Below are 27,408 nucleotides of genomic sequence, written 5' to 3'. Positions count from 1 at the left end.
CGGAATCTAGTAATAAGAGTGAGAGAGAGAAAGAGAGAGAGAGAGAGAGAGAGAGAGAGAGAGAGAGAGATTAAATGATTGCAAGAAAATCACACACACCGGTATAAGAATTAAACAAATTATATAATGCACTTGATATTCTTTTAAAGTGCAAAGAGGTTGACAGATTTCAATCTTCAAACAATCAACTTCAGATCTAGATCAAATTCGGAGATTTTCAGTAAGAATATAAGACTTATTCTAGGTCTTATTATTTTCAAGGAAGGTAATATTCAAGTATTTCAGTCCCGTATAGAAAGCCAGGATGTAGATAGACCAGTAAATTTATTTATTTTATTTATTGACTTTAGCAGTGCCGAAGTTAGGGCTTGTGGCCCTCTCTTACCACATAATTAATCTACAGGTAATACATATATAAAAAGGACAGCGAGATCGAATGGTTGATCACATATCACTGATAGTTAAGTCTTTTCATAAGACGTGGTAAATCAATCAATCAATCAGAAACGTTATCCGACCAACAAACTTCATATCTAAGAAATGTGGAGTGGACAAGCGAGCTGGAAGGGATGTATTATTTAACTAATTTATTCATATTACAGTACTGCGTAGTGTTACACTACTGTCCGTAAGATTTATTCTTGAATCACACGAACACACTCCTACATATATGAAATATTAAAATTATCGTCGATCAAGAAATCGCTCGGAAGAGGTGTGGGTGAAAAGGCACTCAGGACACCCATACAACGATCTGGTCGACAGTTTCACCTATCAAGGCGCACGCACAGGTTTATTCCTTCCATTACGCCTACTCTGCACCGGTTTTTTACGCACAAAAACTTACATTGAATGAACAGATCTGTGTAACAAGACTACTAAACACAGTGTAAATATTTAAAGAAACAAGAGTGCTTATTCCAAGTCTTATATTTGTTCTTCTTTTTCGCTATATTAAAGGCCATTTTTGGCATTCTGTATGTATTTCACCTTGTGTACTCTCCTTTCTGCTGTAGTATATTAATCATTATACACTGTTGATGTTCAAATGTCATAGGATGAAGGCCATAAAAACTTGTTTTTTTCAATCCTGTAAGTTATATAAAAGTACTTAGTGATAGAAGCAAACTTCGATGAATATTCTACCATTTGCGGGGGCTTTCGACTGTGATATTCAGTATCTCTTCCCTTTCATTTTGTAGAAGTACTGTTGTTATTTATCTTATCCTTCATTCATCTCGTCATTAATAAGATTCTGCACCTCTCCTTACCTAAATATTCTCATTATTGGCATAAAATTTCAGCAAGGTAGAACGTTGTACGAAAACTAGTCACAGTAGATGAATACCAGAAAGTTATTGGATACGTTTGTAACGTTCGGATTTAGTGATGGATACCAGCAATCTGATTAGCCTTCAGTTATTTTTCGGACAGTTATGTTTCCTGTCATTCAAGATTAACATTTCAATTAGTGACATAAATTGCTCAAACAATCCACTTATATAACGAAGATAGTGTGTTTCTTTTTCTCATGCACTGGAAACAAACACGAAACAAGTATTTTTGATAACTATTTTGTTTCCTACCGGGTTTTTGGTGAGTGACTGCCACGAAAACTCCAAGTCACTAATGTGGGCAGGAACTGGGACTATGAAGTTCATGGCGTACGTGTTGACGACTCCTTCACGTACATAGTAGAGCTCTGCCGACAAACCTGCAAGCAGAAGAAATATTTAACATCAGTCAAAATTAGTAATCGTTCTGCAGGAAGGTTCAGTCATTCAGTTAGAAGTGATCATTCCTTGACGCAGAAGAAAATATTGTCTTTGCGCCTGCGAAAACTTCTATGTGACGATGTTTCTGGAGAAATACTGACCCACAACACGTACCTCATTAACACGTTGCGAGCTACGGTGGACACCGATGACCATTTTTAGATTTCTGCTAGACCACGGTGGACATGGGTGTCCAATTACAGAGGGTAAAATGAACTTTTGGGCCTCAGAGCAAAATTTCAAAAATTTAATGGCGCCCAACGTTTTAAGAACGAGAATTCCTTGAGGATCTTCACACAGTATTGAATCTTATATGACAGACCTTTACCAGGAAAAGTTCTAAGTCGAATTAAATCACATTGCAGTTTCCGATGATATGAAGAATAATATAGGGGAATGATTTTGACGCTGCAAAAGTATAGATGATATACGATGTGCATTCAAGGAAAGGAATCGAACTGTACTGTATACCTGATGCATTCATTGCTGTTTCTAACTGTTGCATATAACTGATAGTTAACAACGAAGAATTTAGCACACTATAGGGTGGTACGTAGAGCTACTTCAAACCAGACAAATTACTGGTGACCAACATCTCCAAAGACAAGTTTCAAAATTGCAATAAGCACTCAGTAGCTAGCATTGAAAGTTATTCTAGGGTCTACTACATCATCATTATCATTATCATCATCATCAGGGATTGGAATAATTTACCAAGGGAGATGTTCAATAAATTTCCAAATTCTTTGCAATTATTCAAGAACAGATTAGGTAAAAAGCAGCCGACAGCCCTAAATGCAGATCAGTGGTGACTGATTGATCATCTCCAGCTCCAGTTTACCGGATGTGGTGTACAAGTGCTTCCTACTTCTTCCTGCCACAACATCGTTTTTGTTCCTCTATGTACTTTCACTTGACATTTCTCTTGCTAACCTTTCATTTTACTGTGTATGTCAATCGGTTCCTCGGCTTCCTCTTGGTCTCTCTCTTCTCTGTCAAAGTAATTCCTTTGTGTTCTTTTTATGTCCATTCTCATCACATGTTCAAATCATTGTATTAGCGCGTTCCTAAATGCTCAGTAAGGGATTTTTATGTTAGCCTCCTTCCTGTTTGCTTCATTTATAATCTTCCTGGTTTGAAAATGAGAAACCACGGAAAACTTTATTCAGGGCTAGCGACAGTGGAGTTGAATCTCCCTGATGCAAGCTTACAGATAGGTGACCGTACTCCCGCAGCTAACATGCTCGATTAGTTGGTTAGTAAGTAAGTTAAACTGTATCATCAATCACCACTGGTCTGCATTTTCGGCCGTGTCCAGTGTTACTTGTTCACTATCAGTTATTTACGTAGTTTTCTTCTAATTGAAGTTTGAAATGTTCTTTGCTAAATTATTTCAATCCCTAATTTTCCTTCCTATAAATCCCATCCCATCCTCATATCAACCTCACATGGTTTTTTCTGTGTGTCATAATGAGTAAATAGGTCTTAATTTCTAATCAAAACACAATTTATCAGTAACCATCCTTTTCATCGGAGATATTGGTAGTCTTGGTCGACATTAACTCGGATGATCGAGACTGTATTCTAACGGAAGTGCAAAACACACTGACCTGCGCAAAAAAAAAGAGAACGACTGAGTAATTACTCTAACGAAGGGCATGTGACTACAATCTGTTCATATAGCTCACATCTACTATTACAGTCAAAAAGTTCGTGGACTTGGACCTTCATTGTAGGCAACACGGCGTACACTCGTCTACTTGAGTCAATTAGTTCTTGGACTGGCGCCTAACGTGTAGATAACACAGCGTACACCTGTGTATTTACTAGAGTCAATATGTTCGCGGACTGGCGCTAACAGTTCTAGGATCACATAGTCTTAAGATCTGCTCTTTAGAGATTTTCCCTTCGTGGTGATGGGGCGATTTCGACATGATCATCCGAAACTTTTCGTTAGTAGATATGTCTAATTTTTGGCAGAATTTGAAATTTGCCCGTTGCTCAAACTACGACACTCTCAAGCTCCACCAATGACATTGAGCTACTCTTCACAATAGAGATCGTAGTTCTGCATACACTGTATGCACGCAACTGCCTCTCTCTGGGACTAGCGAAGCAACATCCTTTGGTGCAAAATCTCCACTGTAGTGCACTATAGTGATACTAGGCGGCCAGTCCACGTCTTAATGACTGTAATAAGTAAAAACATGGCGTATAATCAGTAAGTTGTAAACATTGCAGCTGGAAAATTGAAAGTTCGTATGTTGGGAAGAGCATTAGGCGGTGCCGGTAATATGCTGAATCGGATTTAGATAATCTACAGGTGATCTACAGTCTGAAGCGATAAGAATATAAGGCTTTGAAAAAGTAGCAGCAATCCAGAAAGCAGTGAGGCAAGGTTGCAGTTTGTCGTACCTCCTTTTCAATGTTTAATGGGAGAGACAGGAAATCAAATAAAAGAGGAATTTGGAAAGGTAATCAAATCCTAGGAGAGGAAATGAAAACCCTGAGATTTTTCAAGGATATTGTTATTTAACATGAGATTGCAGAAAACCTGGAGAAATTGCTGAATGGTATAGACAGAGTCTTGAAGAAGGAGTACAAGATGAAAGTGAATAAGTTCAAAACAAAAGTAATGGAGTGCAGTCGAACGAATTCAGTTGATGCAGAACATATCAGATTAGAAAATTAAGTTTTGAAGAAAATAGTTGATTGTTATTCGCAATGTAATATTTTTCGGATTATGCCGTGTAATACAGTATATAAGCACATTCAACGCGCGTTTCAAAAGATACCTTGCCCATCTTCATCAAGGGAAAACAGAAAACTGAAACATGACGCATCAATGATTGCTAAGAGAAAGTAACAAAGAACTCAAAATTGTGCACTAAGATGTAATAGGGAAGCCGTTTTAGCCCAATGGCAGTAGTAAATCATCATTTTCCGATGGTTCTGATGTTAGGTAGCCATGATTCACTGTGGTTGTATGGTTGTAGCCTGTATCGCGTTTGAAGTTATCTGGATGTTTACGTATTTTAACCGCCTCCCTGATTATTCTGGGGCGATATTGTTTTATGCGGGCATAATCCCGAAAAAAGAAATGAAATGGCGTATGGCTTTTCGTGCCAGGAGTGTCCGAGGACAAGATTGGCTCGCCAGGTGCACGTCTTTTAATTTCACTTCCGTAGGTGACCTGCGTGTCATGATGAGGATGAAAAATGGTGATGAAGACGACACATACACCCAGACCCCGTGCCAGCGAAATTAACCAATTATGGTTAAAATTCACGACCCTTCCGGGAATCGAACCCGGGACCCCTGTGACCAAAGGCCTGCACGCTAACCATTTAGCCATGGAGCCGGACATCCCAAAAATATTACAACGTGAATACTTACACGGGCCCTGTAAGTGTAAATGATAATATTATATGAATATTGTTACTAGGGTGGTAAAATATCTGACGATGGCAGAAGTAAGGAGGACATAAAATGCAGACTAACACAAGCAAGGAAAGAAATCTGCTCACGTCGAACATTGTTATAGGCATTAGGAAAATGTTTTCGTATAATTTCGTCTGGAGCGTGGCATTGTATGGAAGTGAAATATGGGCAATAACTAGCTCAGAAAGAAAGAGAATAAAATCTTTTGAAATGTGGTGTTACAGAAGAATGCTGAAGATGAGATTCATAGATCGAGTCAAGAATAAAGAGGTACTGAATCAAGTGGGTGAGATGAGATCGATTTAGCTAAATTTGACGAGAAGAAGTGATAGCATGATAGAGCACATTTTACGACACCCAGGACTTTTTCAGTTGGTTTTTGAAGGGAAGTGAAGGGGGTAAGAACGGTAAGGGTAGACCAAGTTATGAATATGACAAGCGGATTAGAGCAGATGTGGGATAAAGTAGTTATGTAGATATGAAAAGTTTAGCACAGGATAGGGTGGCATGGAAAGATTAATCTAAGTCGTCCATGGACTGACGACTGAAATAACACACTAACAATTAGAGCCCGGATTTTGATGCATTAATAGGTTAGAATGCAAACTTACTGAAGCGAGTAGCAAGTATAGTCTACCTTCACAACGATTAAGCTATGTGGTTTGTATAAACATTAGGGGTACGGCCAATCAGAACCCCTATAATTTATGTTACTCTTGCTACATTATGGGAGAGTGGCTGGCCGACACTTCCTACTAACCAAATTAGTTTGCAATCTAACCTGTTACTGCATGAAAATCCTGGCTTTTCTAATAATTAATATCGTTCTGAGAAATTTGTGTGACAATGATGTTAAATGTTCTACAGGGGGCTGTCTACCATGTGGAGACGTGAATACGAGGAAGGGGAGGATAGACAGGAGATAAATAGATGGTGTGGTGCTGCCAGCCTCAGAAAATGGCTGAGAGAAGAAGAACGATGATAAGAACAAGGGAGGGGCACGAGGTATGTGTTCCTCGTTCAATACGCCACCGCCTTTCTTACCCACATTGTACAAACAAAGGCTTTACGATCGCTAGAAACTGTTTGGAAACAGTTGTTCGTAGGAAAGGAAAAGAAAACACTGAATTGGATGGAAATTTGTGGGAGAGAAAATAAAAATAGAAGGAAAGGGGTAGTTAGGGGTGGTAGTTCTCCAACAAAGGGCACTTACAGACACGCGTCCGCTTCTCGTGTTTCCGCGTGAGAGTTACACAAGTCTACAATCGATTGGCTTTATTTCTTCTTCTATTTCTGTCTTAGCTTCAAGATAAACATTTCCTTCTGACATTTTAAGACTCAGTTCTCACCTTGCGTACACGCTGATGAGATTGTTCCACATCACTCTACGTACGCCATCTAATGAGTGTAGGATGGACTTTTCAGAAATTACATTTATTCTAATTCGCATTATTTTACTCTCGTTTCTATGCCTAATTTAATAGAGCAATTTGCATGCTTTATAAATAGAATAAGAACGGTAACGAATTAGAAATTTATGAAAAAGAAAATAGAAAAACATAGAATATGTACAGTAGAACCCCGCTTAACCGAACTTCGCTTGACCGAAACCCGGCTTAACCGAAATGTTCTGGCAAAATTGAATTTTTATATTTCGTTTTTACCCTCTCGTTCTTAGCCGTCGATACTCGTAAATCTCTTGCTATATGTGCTGAAAGCTACTAGGCAGAATGCACGTGTAGCATAAAACAAAACAGTGTCTTACCATCTAGTTCATTCCATGATACATTTTCACTTGAACAAACAGGAATTATTACTATTGCATTATTATTATTATTATTATTATTATTATTATTATTATTATTATTACTATTATTAGTCGTGCAGATTATGTAGACAATGGCTAACGTTGCTTCAGTTTCGGGAGTTTCATCTTGTTTACTGCTCGGACAATACTGCAGCTTCTGTTAGGAAAGCAGGGAAGTCCAGCGACCCTTCTCAATTCATATTTTTCTTTCAGCCATGGTCGTTCCATTGGCCTTGCGGTTTTATACTGTTGTTCCAATACTTTTCTTACCCCATTGCAAAATATATTGTTTCATTATTTCAGATTGCTTTGCGCTTTGTTGAACAAAGCAATGAATCTACACCAGCTGATGTATTGTGGTTGATTAAACGATGGCGCGACATAGCTGCACAACAGCGCTGTATCAAGAAAATTCAGAAGAAAATCACTGATTTTATACAATGAGTGACACTGTGTAAACATTTTAATGTTATTATACAGTATGCACCTTTGCTGCTTTTGCTGGCGGACCTAATGTGTACAGTGCACTAAGTCTTCTGGTATAGGCTAGAGCAATTTTGTTACTTTCATTGATGTGTCTCTGTCTTACCCTTGGCTTTGACAATATCAGAGTGACTGAGGTATGAGCGATACTAGTAATGCCATTCTTTCTGCAGCCAGTCCCTGCTATGAATGTTGCTCATAGGGTCGGTTGGGGCATGCATTTCATGGGCTTGGCAGACTAATATGTAAATGAAACTTCTGGCTTGGTGAGGAAAGCAACGGGAAACTACCTCACTCCTCATTTCCCCAGTACGCCTCTTCAGTGATGCCTAGGCCATCTATGACAGCTGATGTCAGAGCTGTTGAGGATCCAACCAGCCTTAGGGCTGATGACTGACTAAACATACATACATACATACATACATACATACATACATACATACATACACCTTTACTTAACAGAGTTTATGCATTTTCATTTCGACAATTAACTTCCGAAAACATTCACCCTGTGTCATCCAAAAAAAAAAAACACGTCAACCGTAGTGGCTCCGCCCACTTTATTTCGGATAAGCGGTGTTCTACTGAATATATATTTCTGCTTCCCCATCTCGAAGCTGTCAAAGACAAAGCTTAATAAGAAAACCTGCTTTACAATATTGTAAGTGCACAAAAATATAGGCTCCCTGTGTGGATAAGTGGTAGAGTGTCGGCCTTCGGATCCTAAGAAGGCGGGTTCAAACCCGGCAGAGGTAATCCATTTTTAAGGGCGGAAAAAGTCGTTTCGACACTCCATGTCACACGGTGTCGGCATGTAAGAGATCTCTGGTGACACATTTGGTGCTTAGCCGACAAAATTCATTGAAACTCAGCCATAGACGCCCAAGAAAGATTCGGTTTACACTGCCATCTATTAGGCCTAGAGTAAAACGGAAAGCCGAAACTGACGAGTAAGCAGTCAGATGGCGTCAAATTAAAATGTCTGCACACGGTAGCTGAGGCCATACGATTATTATTATTATTATTATTATTATTATTATTATTATTATTATTATTATTGCTGGGAATATAGTGGCCGACTACTACTCAAACCGAACGCGGGCTTAGCGTTGCTGAGTTTGACAGCGGGCATCATTCATTTTTTCGGACGACAATATCAGGAAGCGGTTTGGCATTGCACCATTCCACGAGAACCGTTTCCGATGGTTTGGTAAGTTTTACGAGCAGAAGCCGACACAACTGGCAAGACGGGCTACAGCCTAGAGATCGTCGGCCGAAGACCAAACTGACGACCTACGCAATGTTGAGCCGACACACTACATAAAGAATGAACGCTGAAGAAAATGAGCCTTATTATTATTATTATTATTATTATTATTATTATTATTATTATTATTATTATTATTATTATTTCTAGAACCTCTCCGGTGAGACACTTTCCGTGAAAAAAGGTTGCAGCATTACATTCTATTTTTTGCAGTCACGATATCAGGAAGAGAAGTACCCAATAGTGGAAATTCACAACCAGTGCATTATTTTTAGTTTTGATACGACATAGCATTCAGTGTATGTGAAAGTTCCAGCAAACTACATTTGGGAATCTTCCCATATTTTCGATAAAAGACTTCCTGCTAACAATTGTACTTCTGTCGATGAACGGTCTCCGAAAGTTTATAACTTCTTTAACTTGTGGAAAAAAAAGGAAGAAAAAGTGGGTTAAACTTTTCATAATAGCTCTCCCTGCAGACAGCAGAGGGCGAACTGGACTTGTACAACACAAGTTCCGGACAACTTGTGAAAGATGTGGGACTAAAGAAAAAAGTTTACATCTGTTAACTAAAGCGGTCTGCATTATTGGGGCGGCTTTGTGATTCGTAAGGCAGCATTGCACACTTCGTCCTATCTATTGTACATATTACATTGAAGTAGTAAATATTAAGACGTAAATTATTATTTATTTATTTATTTATTTATTTATTTATTTATTTATTTATTTATTTATTTATTTATTTATTTATTTATTTATTTATTTATTTTCCTTATATTGTACATGTATAATATGGATTCGGTAGTTCGAGAAAGGACAAGCCCCACATACTGTACATAGAAGTGCCTCCATCTCCACATGTATGTGGACATAAACTCTACTGAATATTTGCGTACCTATGTGTAGACAGTTTTAAATTTACATATTTACAGTCCTAACACTGCACTTTTAGAATAACAATTTTCTTTATTTATTCCATACATATTAGAGTATGAAGACCCAGCCATTTACATTTCATTAATATTGTTGATGTTGTTGTAATTGTCAGGCTGAATGGCTCAGTGCGGTGTTATTCGAAGGTGCTTGAATGTGTCACCCTGGTGTCAGTAGATTTACTGGGATGTAAAAGAACTCCTGCGGGACTAAATTCCGGCACCAAGACTTCTCCGAAAAACCGTAAAAAGAAGTAGTTAATGGGAGATAAAGCCAATATTATTATTATTGCTATTATTTTATTTCCCCGTTAAAGTCTTCATGGGACCACGAGACAATGTAATTGGTTCATCCAGTGTTGTTCCTTCTTCTTCCTCCAGTACTCCTTTCTTCGCTCACTGTGTCGTCCTTTCCTCTCCTCAAACCATATTGAGCCTGTTTTCTTTCCCTCCCGCTCTCGGATTCCTTCCATTTTAACACATTCTTTCTAAAAATCTCCCACTCTGTCTCTGATTCTTCTCTTATACTGTTTTCTTTCCAAATCTTTCTTGACTTCATGAACCCAGGTTGTTGTTGACTTCTTTTTTCCAAAGAAATGATTTGAAGATCTGTTTGGTTAACCTTTTGTCATCCATTCCTTTAAATGTCCAAAAAATATCAATCGCCTCTTCCGCATTGTACCTGTTATGTTTTCTATGTTCCAGTAGATTTCATCATTACTTCTTGATTTACAGAGTTCTTTAGTTCTTAGCGGATCGAGTATTGTCCGTATATTTTTTTCTTCCAGTACTTCTAATTTATTCTGCTTGTAAATCAATACTAGACAGTAACTCGCGTGTGGGTATTCCAGTTTGTCTACTGTGTTGTAGTGTCGCATTTTGAGGTTTTTAGATAAACATTGTCATTCGTAATATTTATTTACTTATTTATTTATTTATTTATTTATATTTCGTGTTAGAAGTACAAAGTAAACGAGACATATTAAACAGAAAAAAGCCCCACTGGTTGACCAAAAATTGGCCACGACAAGCGGATTTGGAGTTGCCCTCGTTAGGTCTTTAACGGTACAAATGGCTGGAGAAGAAGGGCACAGTAGGAGATGGTCGTTAGTCTGCTTAGTACCACACTTGCAATAAACTGTCTCCACAGGAAGGCTCTATTTGTGTAGGTTGGTCTTGGATCTCGTGGTACTGGAGCGTAACCGATTGAGAGAAACCTCTCATTAGGGTGTATTTGCATGTGATACTGTTATATATACGGCTGTCATCTGGGCAACGAACTACGACTCTTCCTAGACGGCTGATTATCTCACACTAGAAGTAACATAGTTATTTAACATGTGATCATTCATAATAGTAACTTGTAGTATAAATCGATCATCAGCAAAACCAGCAGTCAGATTCAGAACATGTAAGTGCCCTTAAGTTGAGACAAGACTTATGCCTGAAAGAATATGAAAGTGCAAAGGAATTATACTGTTCAAGAAACATATTTTTTATTAAAACACGTTTACGGTCAGGTACATGTTTGTATTTGGCTTCATTAAATCATTTATATCACGTTTTTGAGCGGATTTTTACACTTTATTAAATTACTAATGTTTTATTTTTCTCATCATTTTCCTTTTGTTTTCTATTTATGGACGACACGCACACCCATTATCCGAGCCAGTAGAAATAACTAATCAAGGTAAGAATCCCCGACCCGGCCGGAAATCGAACCTGGGATCTCTTGAGCCAAAGGCCAGCACGCTAAACATTTAGTCATTTTTGTATTTGGCTTCATTAAATCATTTATATCATGTTTTTGAGCGGATTTTTACACTTTATTAAATTACTAATGTTTTATTTTTCTCATCCTTTTCCTTTTGTTTTCTATTTATGGACGACACGCACACCCATTATCCGAGCCAGTAGAAATAACTAATCAAGGTAAGAATCCCCGACCCGGCCTGGAATCGAACCTGGGATCTCTTGAGCCGAAGGCCAGCACGCTAAACATTTAGTCATGAAGCCGGACAATATATGGCAACCAACAGATTGAAGACAAATACTGGGGGATTATCGAGCAGTGAAGGGAGAGATTCACTCAATAACATTGCTTACGTTTATCCGATCCAATCCGGGCATTACGAGGCAGGTCTCAAGATGGCAACCACCCTCGCCATTGCCACAGTGAGGTAGAAACTCTTGCATACTTATTGGACGCTAGAAATGCCTGCCATCACCTCGCTTATGCCTTAAGTCAGGGCCTCTCAAACGCCCAAAATCTCACGCGTGCAAACCGAGGCTTAGAGGTTCCGTGCACTGTGCATCGGTCCGATTCGGCTAAACTCGGCTTGACTCGGATGGTGTACTGAGAGCGAAGAAGTGTTCAGTGGTAGATGGCTTGTTCATCAATGAAATAATGGAGCAACCTGTTTCAAAGAAAGCAAAGACTTCCGAAAATCCATTTCAAACGTACTGGGAAATTTGGTACTTTTCTCAGTCGAGACGATAAAGCCAAATGCTTAATCTCTGGGACTGTAATTACGTGATCATCAAGAAGATCTGTTTTTCAATACAAAAGCTTTGCTCGAATTCTACGAGAATTTGTCGAAGGAAGATTTTCCTAAGCTGCAACGGGAAGCAGCTAAGATCAACTGTATGTTTGGTTCCACATGCAAATGTGAAGGCTTTCTTTTTCTGTTTTGACGTGTACTAAAATTAGATTGCGTGCGAGTATTTCTGATTGTAATTTAAAGAACGCTCTACAGAGCTAAAGAAGATAAATTGAGTGTTCAAATCAAACTGAAATAAGAGTTTTTTAACACCTGTAACATTGTCCCATACAACAGAGTGTCTCCGCTCACCGCACATAAATATTTCGCAGTGAAGGAAGAATCAGCGGAGAAGGTGAAGACGGTGAAGACAAGCCGAAAGGGTGAGACAGATGTAGGAATTTGGAGTGGGGTATTGCACTCTGGTCAACCTAGTGAAGTCGTCTCCTGCACTTTGCGCCGTGCAGTGCACTGGCGCATGCACCCTGAGAGACCCAGCCTTAAGGGAATGTCAATGTAAAGTACACGAGGAAGTACATGGACTTGCGCTCGATGGAACCTGCTAACAGATAGATGTGACAGCCATTCCAGCCCCTCGTATCACGGTTTTATAACTGATGGTACAATTAAAAGTGAGGCCACTGGAAATCAACCAACGGATGTTCATGAAGATAAGTGCGATGATTACTAACCCCTCCTTGTTGGAGTTAGTGGCACACTAAAATCTACATTTGCACAGTTCTTTACGCTGTTCAGGCTGGAAAATCAACGCATGAAGACGGTATCCTCGGTGACTATTATGGGTTCTGTTGCTGTTTGTCATAAGTACTGTATGTCTCATGGCTCGGGATTAATTCAAAAATGTGTGCAACGTGACGCGACAAAATGTGTGACAGAAGTGTAACCATAGCAACCGTGCAGGCAATGTCTTATGGCAAGTTTCCACCTGAAATTAGCAGCCGTTGGTGAATGGCTATGACCGGGAGATATATTTATGATCATTTAATTTTCGTAAAGAGAAAAGTAGTTTCATTTTGAGTAATCGTCCGGCTCCATGGCTAAATTGTCAGAGTGCTGGTCACAGAGGTGTAGGGTTCGATTCCCGGCATGGGGATGGGTGTTTATGTTGTATTCATCATCATTTCATCCTCATCACGACGCGCAGGTCGCCTACGGGAGTCAAATCAAAAGAACTGTACCTGACGAGCCAGACATATCCTCGGACACACCCGGCACTAAAAGCCATACGAATTTTTTTTTTTGAGTAATCAATTGTATACTCGTTATGACTTATATAGGCATCTCATATGACTATAAGAAATACTGTAACTCATGTTTGGAACTCTGTCTACTGGGCTGCCTCTATATAGGGGAAAATAAATTTTATTCTGTTAAAAATAAATAGAAATGCAGGCATCGTCATGTACTTTTGGCCGAGGTTGAACAACTTCCTTTCGTCGTCCAATTAACGTGTATTTATTTATTTATTTATTTATTTATTTATTTATTTATTTATTATTGTGAACGTAACAGGTCATCGAGATCCAATTACAAAGTTCACGACAAGTGTTACTTTGACGTTAAAGGAAAAATTAAAATATAGCTAGAATAATGTTTTTTTTCTTCCTAGGGGCTTTACGTCGCACCGACACAGATAGGTCTTATGGTGACGATGGGATAGGAAAGGCCTAGGAGTTGGAAGGAAGCGGCCGTGGCCTTAATTAAGGTACAGCCCCAGCATTTGCCTGGTGTGAAAATGGGAAACCACGGAAAACCATCTTCAGGGCTGCCGATAGTGGGATTCGAACCTACTATCTCCCGGATGCAAGCTCACAGCCGCGCGCCTCTACGCGCACGGCCAACTCGCCCGGTAGGAATAATGTTAGGATTATTTCCACTGACACACGAATCACATTAAAAAAACATAAAGGATTTCACGAAACGCGGATGACTGCGTGTTTCGTACAGTCAGACCGCAAACACCCATTCTACTGTATATAGTCATCCACACATTAGAGTAGCCTACTAACTCATACTAATTAAGATTTAGTATAATACTTAAAACAGTTGTTAGAACAGGATATTTCACTTGGGATCTAATAAATTTAATAATATGGTTTACACCATTTATGCTCGTTTATCTTATTTCAATTTTTTCGAAATCTATTAAATTATATTCACAAGTACAGTGAATGTAGCTTCTGTATACTAAAAATATCAACGTAGAGATGATTATTGTTGTAAAGTCTCATTGCTCTGTTAATTGGAGAGTTATTATGAATTCAGTCTTGGCCTTTGAAGGAAAGAAGATATTTCTAGAACGACTTAGTTTCTGTTGTGCATAGAAAATGATTGACTGCAACATATTTTAGTCATCAATTTTATACTTAGTTGTTTTATACAGTAAAGTCAAATCTTTGTAACTTCGTATGTGGCGCAAGCTGTTCACACCAAGTCTTGGAAAGAGACCAAAATCTTGGCGAACTACTTGACAGATAAGATAGTTCTTCAATTAATATGTATCCAAGATATAAAACAATTTTATTGTACTTGTATATGGTAGCTATATTCTACTTAAAAGAACGCCACCACTTATGAACCTCAGAGAGTGAATAGCCTGACGGAGTAGCAACACTCTTGTATATTCTAAATATGACAATGGATGACTACGTGTTTCGTACACACAGACCGCAAACAGCCATTCTACTGTATATAGTCATCCACACATCCGCACGCAGCAGTAATTCTGGCTTGGCGAGTATAGGCACAATTTGCTAGCTGGTTGCTCATATGATAACTGTATACGACACTCGTGTCTATCCACCAACAGGGTTCACTCAAATGGGAATTGCGTGTTGAACGTACTACATTTAAAACAAAAAAAAACACCGAATCGCTTCAAATCACGCACTGAAGAAGGAATGTGAGTGTATTACAGTGCGTGTTTACTGCCTTTTCACTAGTGTTTGGGGAATATTACGTCAACGCACGCTCATATGCATTTTTACAGCTGATTAGTTACGTCATTAATGTAACCAATAATTGCGAAACTGGAACACTATCTTACAGGCGTTAATTTAAGTACTCTGGGAGGCATCTGAATAAACCTCTTTGCATAACCTCTCTGAATATATATTATCTTAATATAGTTCTGATACATGTCTTCTCTGGCAAAACCTAGTGCTTACAGTCTTGTATGTCTTCTGGTATGAGATCCATAAATTTTGCAACTTTCATTGCTCTGTCTGAGTCTCAACCTTGGCTTTGACAATATGAAAGTGACTGAGGTGTGAGCGATATTAGTAGTCCCTGCTATGAACGGTGTGAAAATGTGGTGCATGCATTTCAGTGAGCTTGTCAGACTGATACGTAATAGGAACATCTGGCTTAGTGAGGAAAGCAATGGGAAACTACCTAACGACTCATTTTCCTAGTACGTCTCTTCAGAGGTGCCTGAGCCATCTATGACAGTTAATGGTGGGGATGTTGAGGATCCAATTATCCTTCAGGCTAAGGTCTGAATATTTATAGGCCCTAGCCCAAGAAGAAATATACATTAAATATGTTCTATCTATAGAACCATTCGGAATAGGGCGTATGTTCGTGTGAAGTTTTTTTTTTCTTAAAATGATCGCTCCTGTCGTACCCCTGAGTACTGACCGTTCCTCCTGGGGGAAGTACCTTTCTCTCACCATAAATAAAATACGCCTTGGAAGACCTCTTGACTACCTGGATGATTACTGTACACAGTGACATAGGAATCTTGGACTAAAGGAAAATCGTGGCAGTAAATAGACAGTAATAGCACCTCCTGATTACGAAAGCTAACCCCATTTAACCACGATAAGGCAAGTATGATGAAGAAAAAAAAACTGAACACTGTGCGGACTTCCTCCCGCTCCACTTTTTCGGTAACTTTACCATTTTGAGACACACACAGTGCCAAGCTTCTTATGTAACGAAGTGTGATGATGATTATTATGACGATGATGTTTGTTGTTTAAAGGAGCCTGACATCTAGGTTTTTCGGCCCCTAATGGTACGAAATGATCCGAAATGGAATGACAAATTCAAAGTCCAAAATCCTCCACTGACCAGAATTCAAAACGTGTAAAAGAAGAATGAATGGACGGATAGGCATTTAAAACAATCAGTGGATCCGACCCGCATTGTCTCGCATTCAGAGAAACTGACGTGAAACAATAGTATTACTGACCAAGGTACTGCTTCTATAGCATAATACTGAATCGATGATGCTTTCAGTCTAAAGGGGTCTAAAATCCAAGTCATCGGCCCCTCATAATGGCACTTATCGCAACGAAATTAGAACCATGGTATTTGTCCTGTTGCGGTACTAATGAAAAGTAGCGTAGACACCCGGCATTCCACACAGTATGGTACTACTCACAGGTAAGGAAATTCGCACATGTAACACAGACCTATGGTGTTTCGCACATTGCGGCGCCATTTACAGGCAACGCAAACCTATGGTGTTCATTACATAAGTGGACTAACCACAGGGAAACACACTATCACGTGGTGTTCCTCACATAGTTGGTACTAATCATAGGCAAGCCAGAACCATGGTGTCGCTCCTAAAGTGGTACTAATCACAGGCACTGTAAAAGCCGGCAACGCACTCTGTTGCTACTAATCACAAACCTATTTTGTACCTAACATAGTGGTACTACGCGCAAGTAATAGCGACCCATGGTATTGCCTGCGTGGTGGTACTAATTACAAGTAGTATCATGGTTCTAATTTGATCATCCCTTGGTCGCCCCTTTTAGTCGCCTCTTACGACAGGCAGGTGATACCGCGGGTGCATTCTTCATCTGGGTCCCCCACCCACAAGGGGTGTAACGAAGTGTACGCCCGTGCTTAATATGTCGGTGTAGCAACAAACTACCAGATACATACGTTGGAGAGAGCTCCTTTCCTTAGTTTCTGAGCAGTAAAACGAGGAAGTATACTTCTTGACTTACCCTCGTACATCATGTATCTCGATGGGACATATACACTCGATGAAACGGTGATATTTTTTACGTGATGTTCTTCGTCATAATAATTGATGTAAAACATTACGGAGTAGACACAGTAGCGATGTGATGCGGAACGAAATGTGCCGGAGTATTTATTATCTCCCGAACTGATTCCATTTTTTAAATTAACTTTAGAGTTATTTTTGTTTTGTTTTATGCCGTGATCCTTGTGTTTACTTAACATTATTCCCCAGCTGCTGCATTTTTATTTACCTTATCAACAGACCAGAACAACTACGCTCTACCCCGTGTGACGTTCCACAGTTATTGGAATCGTGCTTGCTGTGCGGCCTGAAGTGAAGTGGAGGAATTGCAACTTGGAGCAGAATGTCACGTAGAAATTTTTACAGGTCGTTCACTTCTAAAGAGATGGTTTTGAACTCTGTCTCGAAGGCAAAATGATCAGTTATTTCCTGATTTAGTTAGTTTAGTTTAGTTTAGTAATACTGGGGGACTATGGAATTAAAGGTAGATTATTAAAATCAATAAAAGGCATTTATGTTGACAATTGGGCTTCAGTGAGAATTGATGGTAGAATGAGTTCTTGGTTCAGGGTACTTACAGGAGTTAGACAAGGCTGTAATCTTTCACCTTTGCTGTTCGTAGTTTACATGGATCATCTGCTGAAAGGTATAAAATGGCAGGGAGGGATTCAGTTAGGTGGAAATGTAGTAAGCAATTTGGCCTATGCTGACGACTTGGTCTTAATGGCAGACTGTGCCGAAAGCCTGCAATCTAATATCTTGGAACTTGAAAATAGGTGCAATGAGTATGGTATGAAAATTAGCCTCTCGAAGACTAAATTGATGTCAGTAGGTAAGAAATTCAACAGAATTGAATGTCACATTTGTGATACAAAGCTAGAACAGGTCGATAATTTCAAGAATTTAGGTTGTGTGTTCTCCCAGGATGGTAATATAGTAAGTGAGATTGAATCAAGGTGTAGTAAAGCTAATGCAGTGAGCTCGCAGTTGCGATCAACAGTATTCTGTAAGAAGGAAGTCAGCTCCCAGACGAAACTATCTTTACATGGGTCTGTTTTCAGACCAACTTTGCTTTACGGGAGCGAAAGCTGGGTGGACTCAGGATATCTTGAATAAGTTAGAAGTAACAGACATGAAAGTAGCAAGAATAATTGTTGGTACAAACAGGTGGGAACAATGGCAGGAGGGTATTCGGAATGAGGAGATAAAGGCGAATTTAGGAATTAACTCGATGTATGAAGCTGTACGCATAAACCGGCTTCGGTGCTGGGGTCATGTGAGGCGAATGGAGGAGGATAGGTTACCTAGGAGAATAATGGACTCTGTTATGGAGGGTAAGAGAAGTAGAGGGAGACCAAGACGACGATGGTTAGACTCGGTTTCTAACGATCTAAAGATAAGAGGTATAGAATTAAATGAAGCCACAACACTAGTTGCAAATCGAGGATTGTGGCGACGTTTAGTAAATTCTCAGAGGCTTGCAGACTGAACGCTGAAAGGCATAACAGTCTATAATGATAATGTATGTATGTATGTATGTATGTATGTATGTATGTATGTATGTATGTATGTATGTATGTATGTATGTATGTTCTATTGTACCTGGCAAGACCTTCTCTTCGATCTAACCAGGCACTGAAATATGCATATTACATTGCGTTAATTTGCACTAATTACGTAGACAGTCAACAATTATCTGCAATTTTTCTGTAATTGCCTATAGGTTAAATCTGTAGTGTTGTGTGCTCACCTACCGCTAGATGGCACCGTTGTCTACGTCTGTGGTATGTTACAGCTTTATCAAATCAGTACAGCTTGCGCTGTGGCACGTAAAGGTGACCGCGCCACCCTGTGTTTGCACCAAGGGAGAACAGCGTTCCTTAATCCATTTTTTGTGGTCTGAGGGTGTATCAGGAGCGGAAATTCATACAAGACTTTCAGCACAGTACGCTGATAATATTTTCCCAAAGCGTAACGTTTGCCAGTGGATTGGACATTTCAAAAGGGGTTGCACGAACGTGAACGATGAGGAAATATCCGGGCGTCCATCTGCAGCCGTTAGTGTTGCCAATATTCAACAAGTGCATGACATGATCCTGAATAATATACGAGTGACTGTTCGGTTAATTTCTGCGTCAGACCACTCTCCTTGGTGCAAATAGAGTATGGCGCGGCCATCTTACGTCGCAACAGCGCAAGATGTAGAGAATGACCAGCACACAACGCCGTAGAGCCAACCAAAAGACAATGAGCAAAATTGCAGATACTTATTGGCTTTCCCTCGTAGGTTAAATACAAATTAAATTAATAGTAATTCAAGGATGTTGAGTGATGATATTAAATTAACTTTAAATAAATTAGATATAATAAGAGGAACAATTCCTAAAACTAATACCCTACATGTAGAAATGTGGAGTACATAAAGTTTAATAATATTTGAAAAACTAAACGGTTAAGCATTTTAAACTAATCTTCTACCAGGACATCCACTAGAGTCGAAGATAATGACTGGAGTCCGGATTATTAGGTACTGATAGGTTAGATTGCAAACTTACTTAAGCCAGTAACAAGTATACCCTACACTGTACAACGGTTATGCTATGAGATTTGCATAGATACTAGGGGTACAACCTACAGAACTCCTTGAATTTATGCTACTCTTCCTACATTATGGTACAACGGGTTGCATGACACATCCTACAAACCAAATTACTTTGCAATCTAACCTATTACCACCTACAAATCCGAGGTATAATAATGACTAATGACTAAACTCTTAAATGAGGCAGTCATTTTAATCCTGATGCACGTTTTCACATAAGAAACTGCACGTATTCAAACATTACAATGCTGATATTTAAAATTGAATTTTGTGTGGTTTGGAATTCACTTTTTCCTAGGAAATTTACTTTTTTGTTTCACGTAACTTACTGAAACTTCTCCCGCCATGCATTCCCCGCCCATTACGGATACATAATCACAATATTGGAAAGACGAATGTAGATATCATGATATTGTTCCCTTTTCGATAAAGCTTCAAGTCAATATCGCCTCATTTGGGATGGAGCACGGAGAATTCTATATAACAAGAAACACACCTTATGTCTTCGTAGTTGAACGGTATTCTCTTTCTCCTTTGATGACGCAATAGAGTTGTTGCCATAGTTACCTGACGACAGAGCTACGTGGAGCACAGTTACAACTTGACGTGGTGTGCTTTGCTTTTCCTCATTCGCGCTTACACAATAATCTGTTGAATGGTAGTAAAGGGTCGGTCTCCGGAACTATATATCATGGGTTCAAACCTGGCAGAGGTGGTCATATTCCGAGAGAAATTCATTCAAAACTGCACGTTGTACGGTACGATGTCGGCATGTAAAAAGATTACTTGCAAAACATTTGGTGTATAATTAATAAAATAAAATCTATAAAAATGAGCTCAGACACAGATCGCCAACGACACACTTCGCTTTACTCTGCCCTGGATGGCGTCACATCAAAATGATTGCATATGGCAGCTGACACCAAAAGATTATTATTATTATTATTATTATTATTATTATTATTATTATTATTATTATTATTATTATTATTATTATTATTGCCGGACTAAATATCTCAGGCGGTAGAGCGCTGGGCTTTCTGAGCTGAAGTTGGCAGGTTCCACCAAGGCTCAGTCTAGTGGTATTTGAAGGTGTCCAAATACGTCAGCCTCGAGTCGGTACATTTACCGACTCGTTAAAGAACTCCTGATTGACAACGTTCCGGCACATCGTCACCAGGGTTATCGACCTATTTTGTGGAGTGGAATCCCCAGGTTGGGTTGGCCACCAAAAGGCCAATAGCTGAGTCTGATATTTTTTAGTATTTAGCGAGACGTAAATATATTATTATTATTATTATTATTATTATTATTATTATTATTATTATTATTATTATTATTATTATTATTATTATTATTATTATTATTATTATTATTATTCACCGCTGGATTCAAATCCCGGTCACTCCATGTGAGATTTGTGCTGGACAAAGCAGAGGCGTGAAAGGGTTTTCTCCGAGGACTCCGGTTTTCCCTGTCATATTTCATTCCAGCAACACTCTCCACTATAATTTCATTTCATCCGTCAGTCATTAATCGTTAATCATTCCCCAGAGGAGTGCGGCAGGCCTCAGCAGCCGGCACAATTCCTAACCTCGCCACAACTTGGGGACTTCATTCAACCCATCCCTGACCCGATAATTGACTGGAAAAACGGTTGTAGGTATTCATTATTATTATTATTATTATTATTATTATTATTTCAAGTAAGACTTCCTCACAACTCTGATTGAACACCCATCAGATTGGTTTTGAAAATGATCTTGCGAATGTTAAAATTCACCAGGGTTATCGACCGATTGTTGTGGAGTGAAACCCTGCAGGTTGGGTTGGCCACCAGAAGACCTATAGCTGAGCCTGATATTTTAACTTACTTTTGAGTTCTCCTAATCAATCTCCATCGATTAACATTTTTTCTCTTGCGACCCCGACGACATTAGGTTCTGTACATGTACAATTTAAGGAAAGTAAATAATAATAATAATAATAATAATAATAATAATAATAATAATAATAATAATAATAATAATAATAATAAGGAAATTTTCATTTTCATGTCCTTCATGACCTTCACTTTCATTTGGCGACTCCTTCATTCATTCATTCGAAGTTCCAGGCATTTTCTCTCGTCTCCTTTGAATAATGTTTAAAAAAAACTGTTTTTGGGATGTACAGACCTTTGAAGGTTGGAACGTACGCTGATGCGCAATTGTTTAGACCTGCGGTGAGTTAACTGCGGTTATGTGTTAAGTCGACCGTGTTGAGAGTTTTGTCCAAACATAGGTCATAAAAACAACTTTGACCATCATACTGAAGAGTTAAGCGAAAAACACTTTCTACCACAGAAGTGAATGACCCTTCACCATTATGGTGTATGCGATGACATTACCTCCATCTATAACCACGAAATAGAACTAAGATTAGTGTTATTTTTTACGTCCCATAAGTACTTTTACGGTATTCGGTGACGCCGAGGTGTCGGAATCTAGTCCCGCAGGAGTTCTTTTTCGTGTAAGTGAATCTACCAAAACGAGGCTGACGTATTTCAGGACCCTCAAATACCACTGGACTGAGCCGGGATCGAACCTGCCTAGTTGGGGTCAGAAGGCCAGTGCCTCAAACATCTGATCCACTCAGTCCGGCACGAGATAGAACTCTTGCCGCCGAGTTTGTGGAGGGATATCTAACAAATTTTGATCATGGATGTTTCGTTATAGCATTTCCATGGTAGTGATTCAAGCCAGGTGGAATTCTGTACACTTGTTGTTTTCACAATAGTTAAATGTCTCTCATTCAGTGAATTTAGACTGTGATTTTGGTGAAAGTAGTCACATTAACATAATACACTGCAGTAATTATAACTAGAGCCCGGTTTTTGGCAGCGAAAGGTTAGTATGCAAACTTACTCAAGCGAGTAACAAGTATACTGCATCCTGCAAAACGGTTGTGCTATGAGCTTTGCATAAACATTAGGGGTACGCCCATAGAAACCCTAGAATGTATGTTACTATAGCTACAGCGGGCTAGAAGACACTTCCTAAGAACCAAATAATTTGCACTCTAACTTATTACTACCTAAAAATCCTGAGGCTAATTATGACTGAAGAACGTGTGTAAGTATTATTCAGAAGATATATGAACATGTTCATTTCTTATTTCAAATTACTCTTTAGACAGTAATTTCGGCTGTTGAAGACAGATTAACATACTATTGTTTCGTAGTTATAACTTACTATCTTGTTGAGAGTGAAATAAAAATGTGGTTACCTCCGCAACTGGTTTAAGGGGAGACGTGCATGATTTTCTAAATTCTCCGTAACTTGGAGAATATTTGAGTCAGAATCATAAAACTTCGCACACTGTTTTAAAATACATTGTTTTTACTATAAACATTCATCAGTTAATTTAGATAGAATGATTTGGATAAAAATGTTTTCTCAATTTTAAATTTGATCGTATTGGTGTACCTTTTTCTCAGCAACGTCGAAATCCTGGACCCTGCACTTCGTTTTAGTGATTTCTAACAACTTTGTGATTTTATGCTTGTAGGCGTTTTTAATTTCATGCATGTTTTCATATTTGAAATAAATACACTTGTCAATTAGAAAACTTCACTGAAAATACGAATATTTTAAACTCTGAAGTCCACAAAAGTACACATTTTGTAATTTACTTGCAACAAAATGTGCGAAAGTGTTTAGGCTGCTTGTCTATCGAATTTCAGATTGATACCTTCAGTAGTTCTAGAGAAAAAGGTACCTCTGTCATGGGGGAAGAAAGTCTACCAAACGGCGATTAAATTTCAATACACGAAACCTCGCACTGTATCTCTCAAATCAAAACAAACTTTCCGCGGAAATCTCCATGCTTGAACAACGCGAAATGACGCTTCACATCCCTCTTCAATACTTCCAAGTTCAATACATTCACCTCCCTGGCAAAACAGACGTAAAGATTTAGGCAGAGAAGGAGAAAAGGCAATGCATAAAAAAGGGGGGCGTGGCACTTGACGAGCATGTGTTAGAAATTTTGTGCATCTAGGTACTGAATTCAACTAAATTATTTGGGACTAGCAATTTCCGCAAAAGTCAAAAACATAGTTTTGGAGAATTTCGTGCACGTGTCCCCTTGACGTAACTTTAACAGATTGAAGCTTTTCGGCTCACGAACATTTGGAAGGTACTGGCCATAGTGTTAATTAAAGTACAGGGAACAGTTCCAACAAATAAGCAATCTAATGCAGAAGAATCAGGTTGTTTACGCACCACTTATAATACAAAGTGAGGCAGTGGGTCAATTTTTATTAGTTAATTATTTTTTTACAGTTCATATGCTCAGTGATAGTGCAGTTATAACTGCACTTTTTGAAGTTTCTCCCGTACGGGTCTAGAGCTCTTTTTACTTCGGCTTTGTTCAATTCAACCAGAATCCACAGAAATCTTGTAAACACGAGTGCGCCTGTAGAACTTTAACCCTCCTAACACAGAACGGTTGTCTTTTCACCGCCATAGCGTCTTCTTGTGTGAAGGCAAATTCTCTTCCTTACCACGCCCTTTTCGTCACCAGAGAGAATTTAATTGGATGGTTGAGATACACAAAGTGTTTGAGTGTAATTAATTATTTTTTTAAAAAAGAGTTTTTGTTTAAAAATCTGGGGAGTTGTAAATACAAAGAGAAGAAGACCTTTAACTACGACGCCCTAAAGTGGATGCCTCGGAGCGCTGTTGAGATTCGATACGTCGCTGTATTGCTTCAAAATGGAGTGAGGATGGGGAGTAGAGCGAGGAGGAAGTGAAGTACAGTGTCGGCCAAAACAACTGATTGAATGTGTTGTGGTTAAGTTTCAAAACAGCCACCCAAGTCCACCACACTACATGTTCACATTAGAAGTTTGGTTAAATTCAAGTACTAAGAATTAAAATCGTTGCTGTTATCAGTATTATGCCCTCGTTTGTTAACCGTCATGAAGTATTTTATTATCTCAGTTTCCTGGAGAATGGTGAATCTGACTCCGAAAGCCAAGTATAGTCCAATGTTTCTTTACTTCTACAGGAGATTCCAAATACCAATTTTAACGTCTGTAAGTATGTACGTTTCTGAGATAATTGTACTGTAGATGTAATCTTTCTTTTTAATTCACCTCCTTTGTCATTCCTGTTCACCCCCCATTAATTGAATTTTCCTAAAACAAAAAGTACGTGTTTCTTTATTTTTAAACGAGATTACAAATTCCAATTTTCATGTTTGTAACATCTTCAGTTGTTTAGTTTTGGCTCGGCGATGATGAGTTAGTCAGTCCGTCAGTCAGCCTATAATTTTCTCACAGTTCATCTTAGCGACCTGGAAAGCTATGGATCGACATTAATATTTATCTTTTTCGATAATCTAGAATCCTTGATTTAACGTTGTCATGATTAGGCAGGTTACTTCTTCAGCCGACTCCTAGAGCCGGGGTACTGAGGTGCCAATATCTCGAAAACGGTTAGTTTTAGGGCCTTAAATGTGGTTTTCGTGTCCCGATACTGAGGTTTGTTCGTCGCATCGCGAGGCTTCAAATGAGCTCTGCCTCATCCTTGTACTACAGATTCGATATTTCGCCTATATTAGCCTATTGTGATGTGCCAAAGGGCCTAAACCTAGGGTATGGTGACTACTTAACATGTCAAACCACTTTCATAACCCTATCAGAAGCAATAAGAACAAAGTATGAAATTTTCAGCGAACTTGTTGCAGTAGTTTTTGAGTCTATAGAATACGAACAAACGTACATACATTTTTATATATAAGATTATTATTATTATTATTATTTTCATTATATTATTATTATTATTATTATTATTATTATTATTATTATTATTATTACTATTATTATTACATCTGCATTTAGCCACACTCAGCGTTTCTAGCATTGAATTCTGTGAATTTTGATTGCAACTGAAGATGACCAAATATGATAGGCCGAAACACGTTGTGATTGATGTTTTAAAGAATTTTTGCTGTTACCAACAAGACAAGTGGGTACTGAATAGGTAGACCCATTAATAAAATTCTTTTATGAGAACTGGATTTATGTACATAGTAGTGAATTCGGTAACTCCGAAGATTGGTGGTGCATTAAATTACTGAAAGAAAGCTTAAAAATATAAGCTCTCTGGCGGACTCGAACACGTTAGGACGGGTTATGGTGGTTATTGCTTTAATCGGAAATAAATTTAGAAAACCATTCGGTCTTAATTCTAAGGAAATGGGAGTGCTTGAAATTTTCGGAGAATGACACAAAAGGAAATGAATCAGCCACGAACGGCGTGGAAATGAAGGATACACTCCCTAGGGATCAGAAGAGAGCGGGAATTGGCTATGGGACATACATCATTATTATATACTGTTATGCCTTTCAGCGTTCAGTCTGCAATCCTCTATGAATTTATTAAATGTCGCCACGACCCTTCGTTTGCAACTAGTGCCGTCCTCATTTAATTCTATACCTCTTATCTTTAAATCGTTAGAAACTGAGTCCAACCATCTTCGTCTTGGTCTCCCTCTACTTCTCTTACCTTCCATAACAGAGTCCATTCTTCTCCTAGGTAACGTACCCTCCACCGTTCACCTCACATGACCCCACCACTGAAGCCGATTTCTGAGTACATATTCATCCATCGAGTTCATTCCTAACTTAGCCTTTATCTCCTCATTCCGAGTATCCTCCTGCCAGTGTTCCCACCTGTTTGTACCAGCAATAATTCTCGCTACTTTCATGTCTGTTACTTCTAACTTATGATTAAGATCACTTGAGTATACCCAGCTTTCGCTCCCGTAAAGCAAAGTTCGTCTGAAAACAGACTATGTAAAGACAGTTTCATCCAGGAGCTGACTTCCTTCTTACAGAATACTGCTGATCGGAACTGCGAGCTCACTGGATGGTCAGCTAAAAATAATGAAATACAGAATTCTTGTACAAGTAACGTACAAGCAATGCCAAACACAGCTATATGTCACATTTATATCGTCTCTAAGGAGAACCTTGTGCTCGTGAAATTGTGTGAACATTTTGACGGTCATCGAGAATTCGACTTGAATCTATGGTTCCAGAAAACAGTGTATCGAATAAATCTACCTGAGAAGATTAATATGCAGAAGAATTCGAGGTTCTACCGTTTCCATCCTGTATACAGCGAGTGAGTTTCTGTGTACTGTATTGTACTCGAGTTGTTTAGCAAGGAAGCTCTTCAGATGTAGCGAACCGTAATACTTGCCGAGCCCACGTTTCGCCCTAATTGAGAATATGTAATATAACCATTCCATTCGTGTGTGCGTGAATATCAATCGTGTCGAGAGAGCTGTCTTACTCTAAATGTGATACAGGCAACAACAGACTGTAATTTAAAGGGCATCCTCCTACAGTATCCCGTTCTGGTATACAGTGATAAGCAGTATCCAGTGTCTTTAACATCCCACTCTTCTCTGCTTTGAATATCACCCACAGTAGGATTCCTGTTGTGTTGTGTTTATATCTCATGACACTGGCAAATGCGTTG

General features: G+C 38.8%; 1 protein-coding gene across 1 annotated transcript in view; it reads right to left on the bottom strand.

The window, feature by feature from the left end:
• Window positions 1-27,408, bottom strand: part of Drl-2 (Derailed 2) — a 942,221-nt gene that overhangs the window by 861,669 nt on the left and 53,144 nt on the right. Inside the window, exon 4 of the mRNA XM_068229325.1 lies at window positions 1,587-1,714. Coding sequence (XP_068085426.1) covers window positions 1,587-1,714 — 128 coding nt within the window. The remainder of the gene's footprint in view (window positions 1-1,586; window positions 1,715-27,408) is intronic.

This window comes from Anabrus simplex, chromosome 10 (genome assembly GCF_040414725.1).
Source record: "Anabrus simplex isolate iqAnaSimp1 chromosome 10, ASM4041472v1, whole genome shotgun sequence".
Taxonomy (NCBI): domain Eukaryota; kingdom Metazoa; phylum Arthropoda; class Insecta; order Orthoptera; family Tettigoniidae; genus Anabrus; species Anabrus simplex.
The sequence above is the reverse complement of the archived record's forward strand: the minus strand, read 5'-3'. Positions and strand labels throughout refer to the sequence as shown.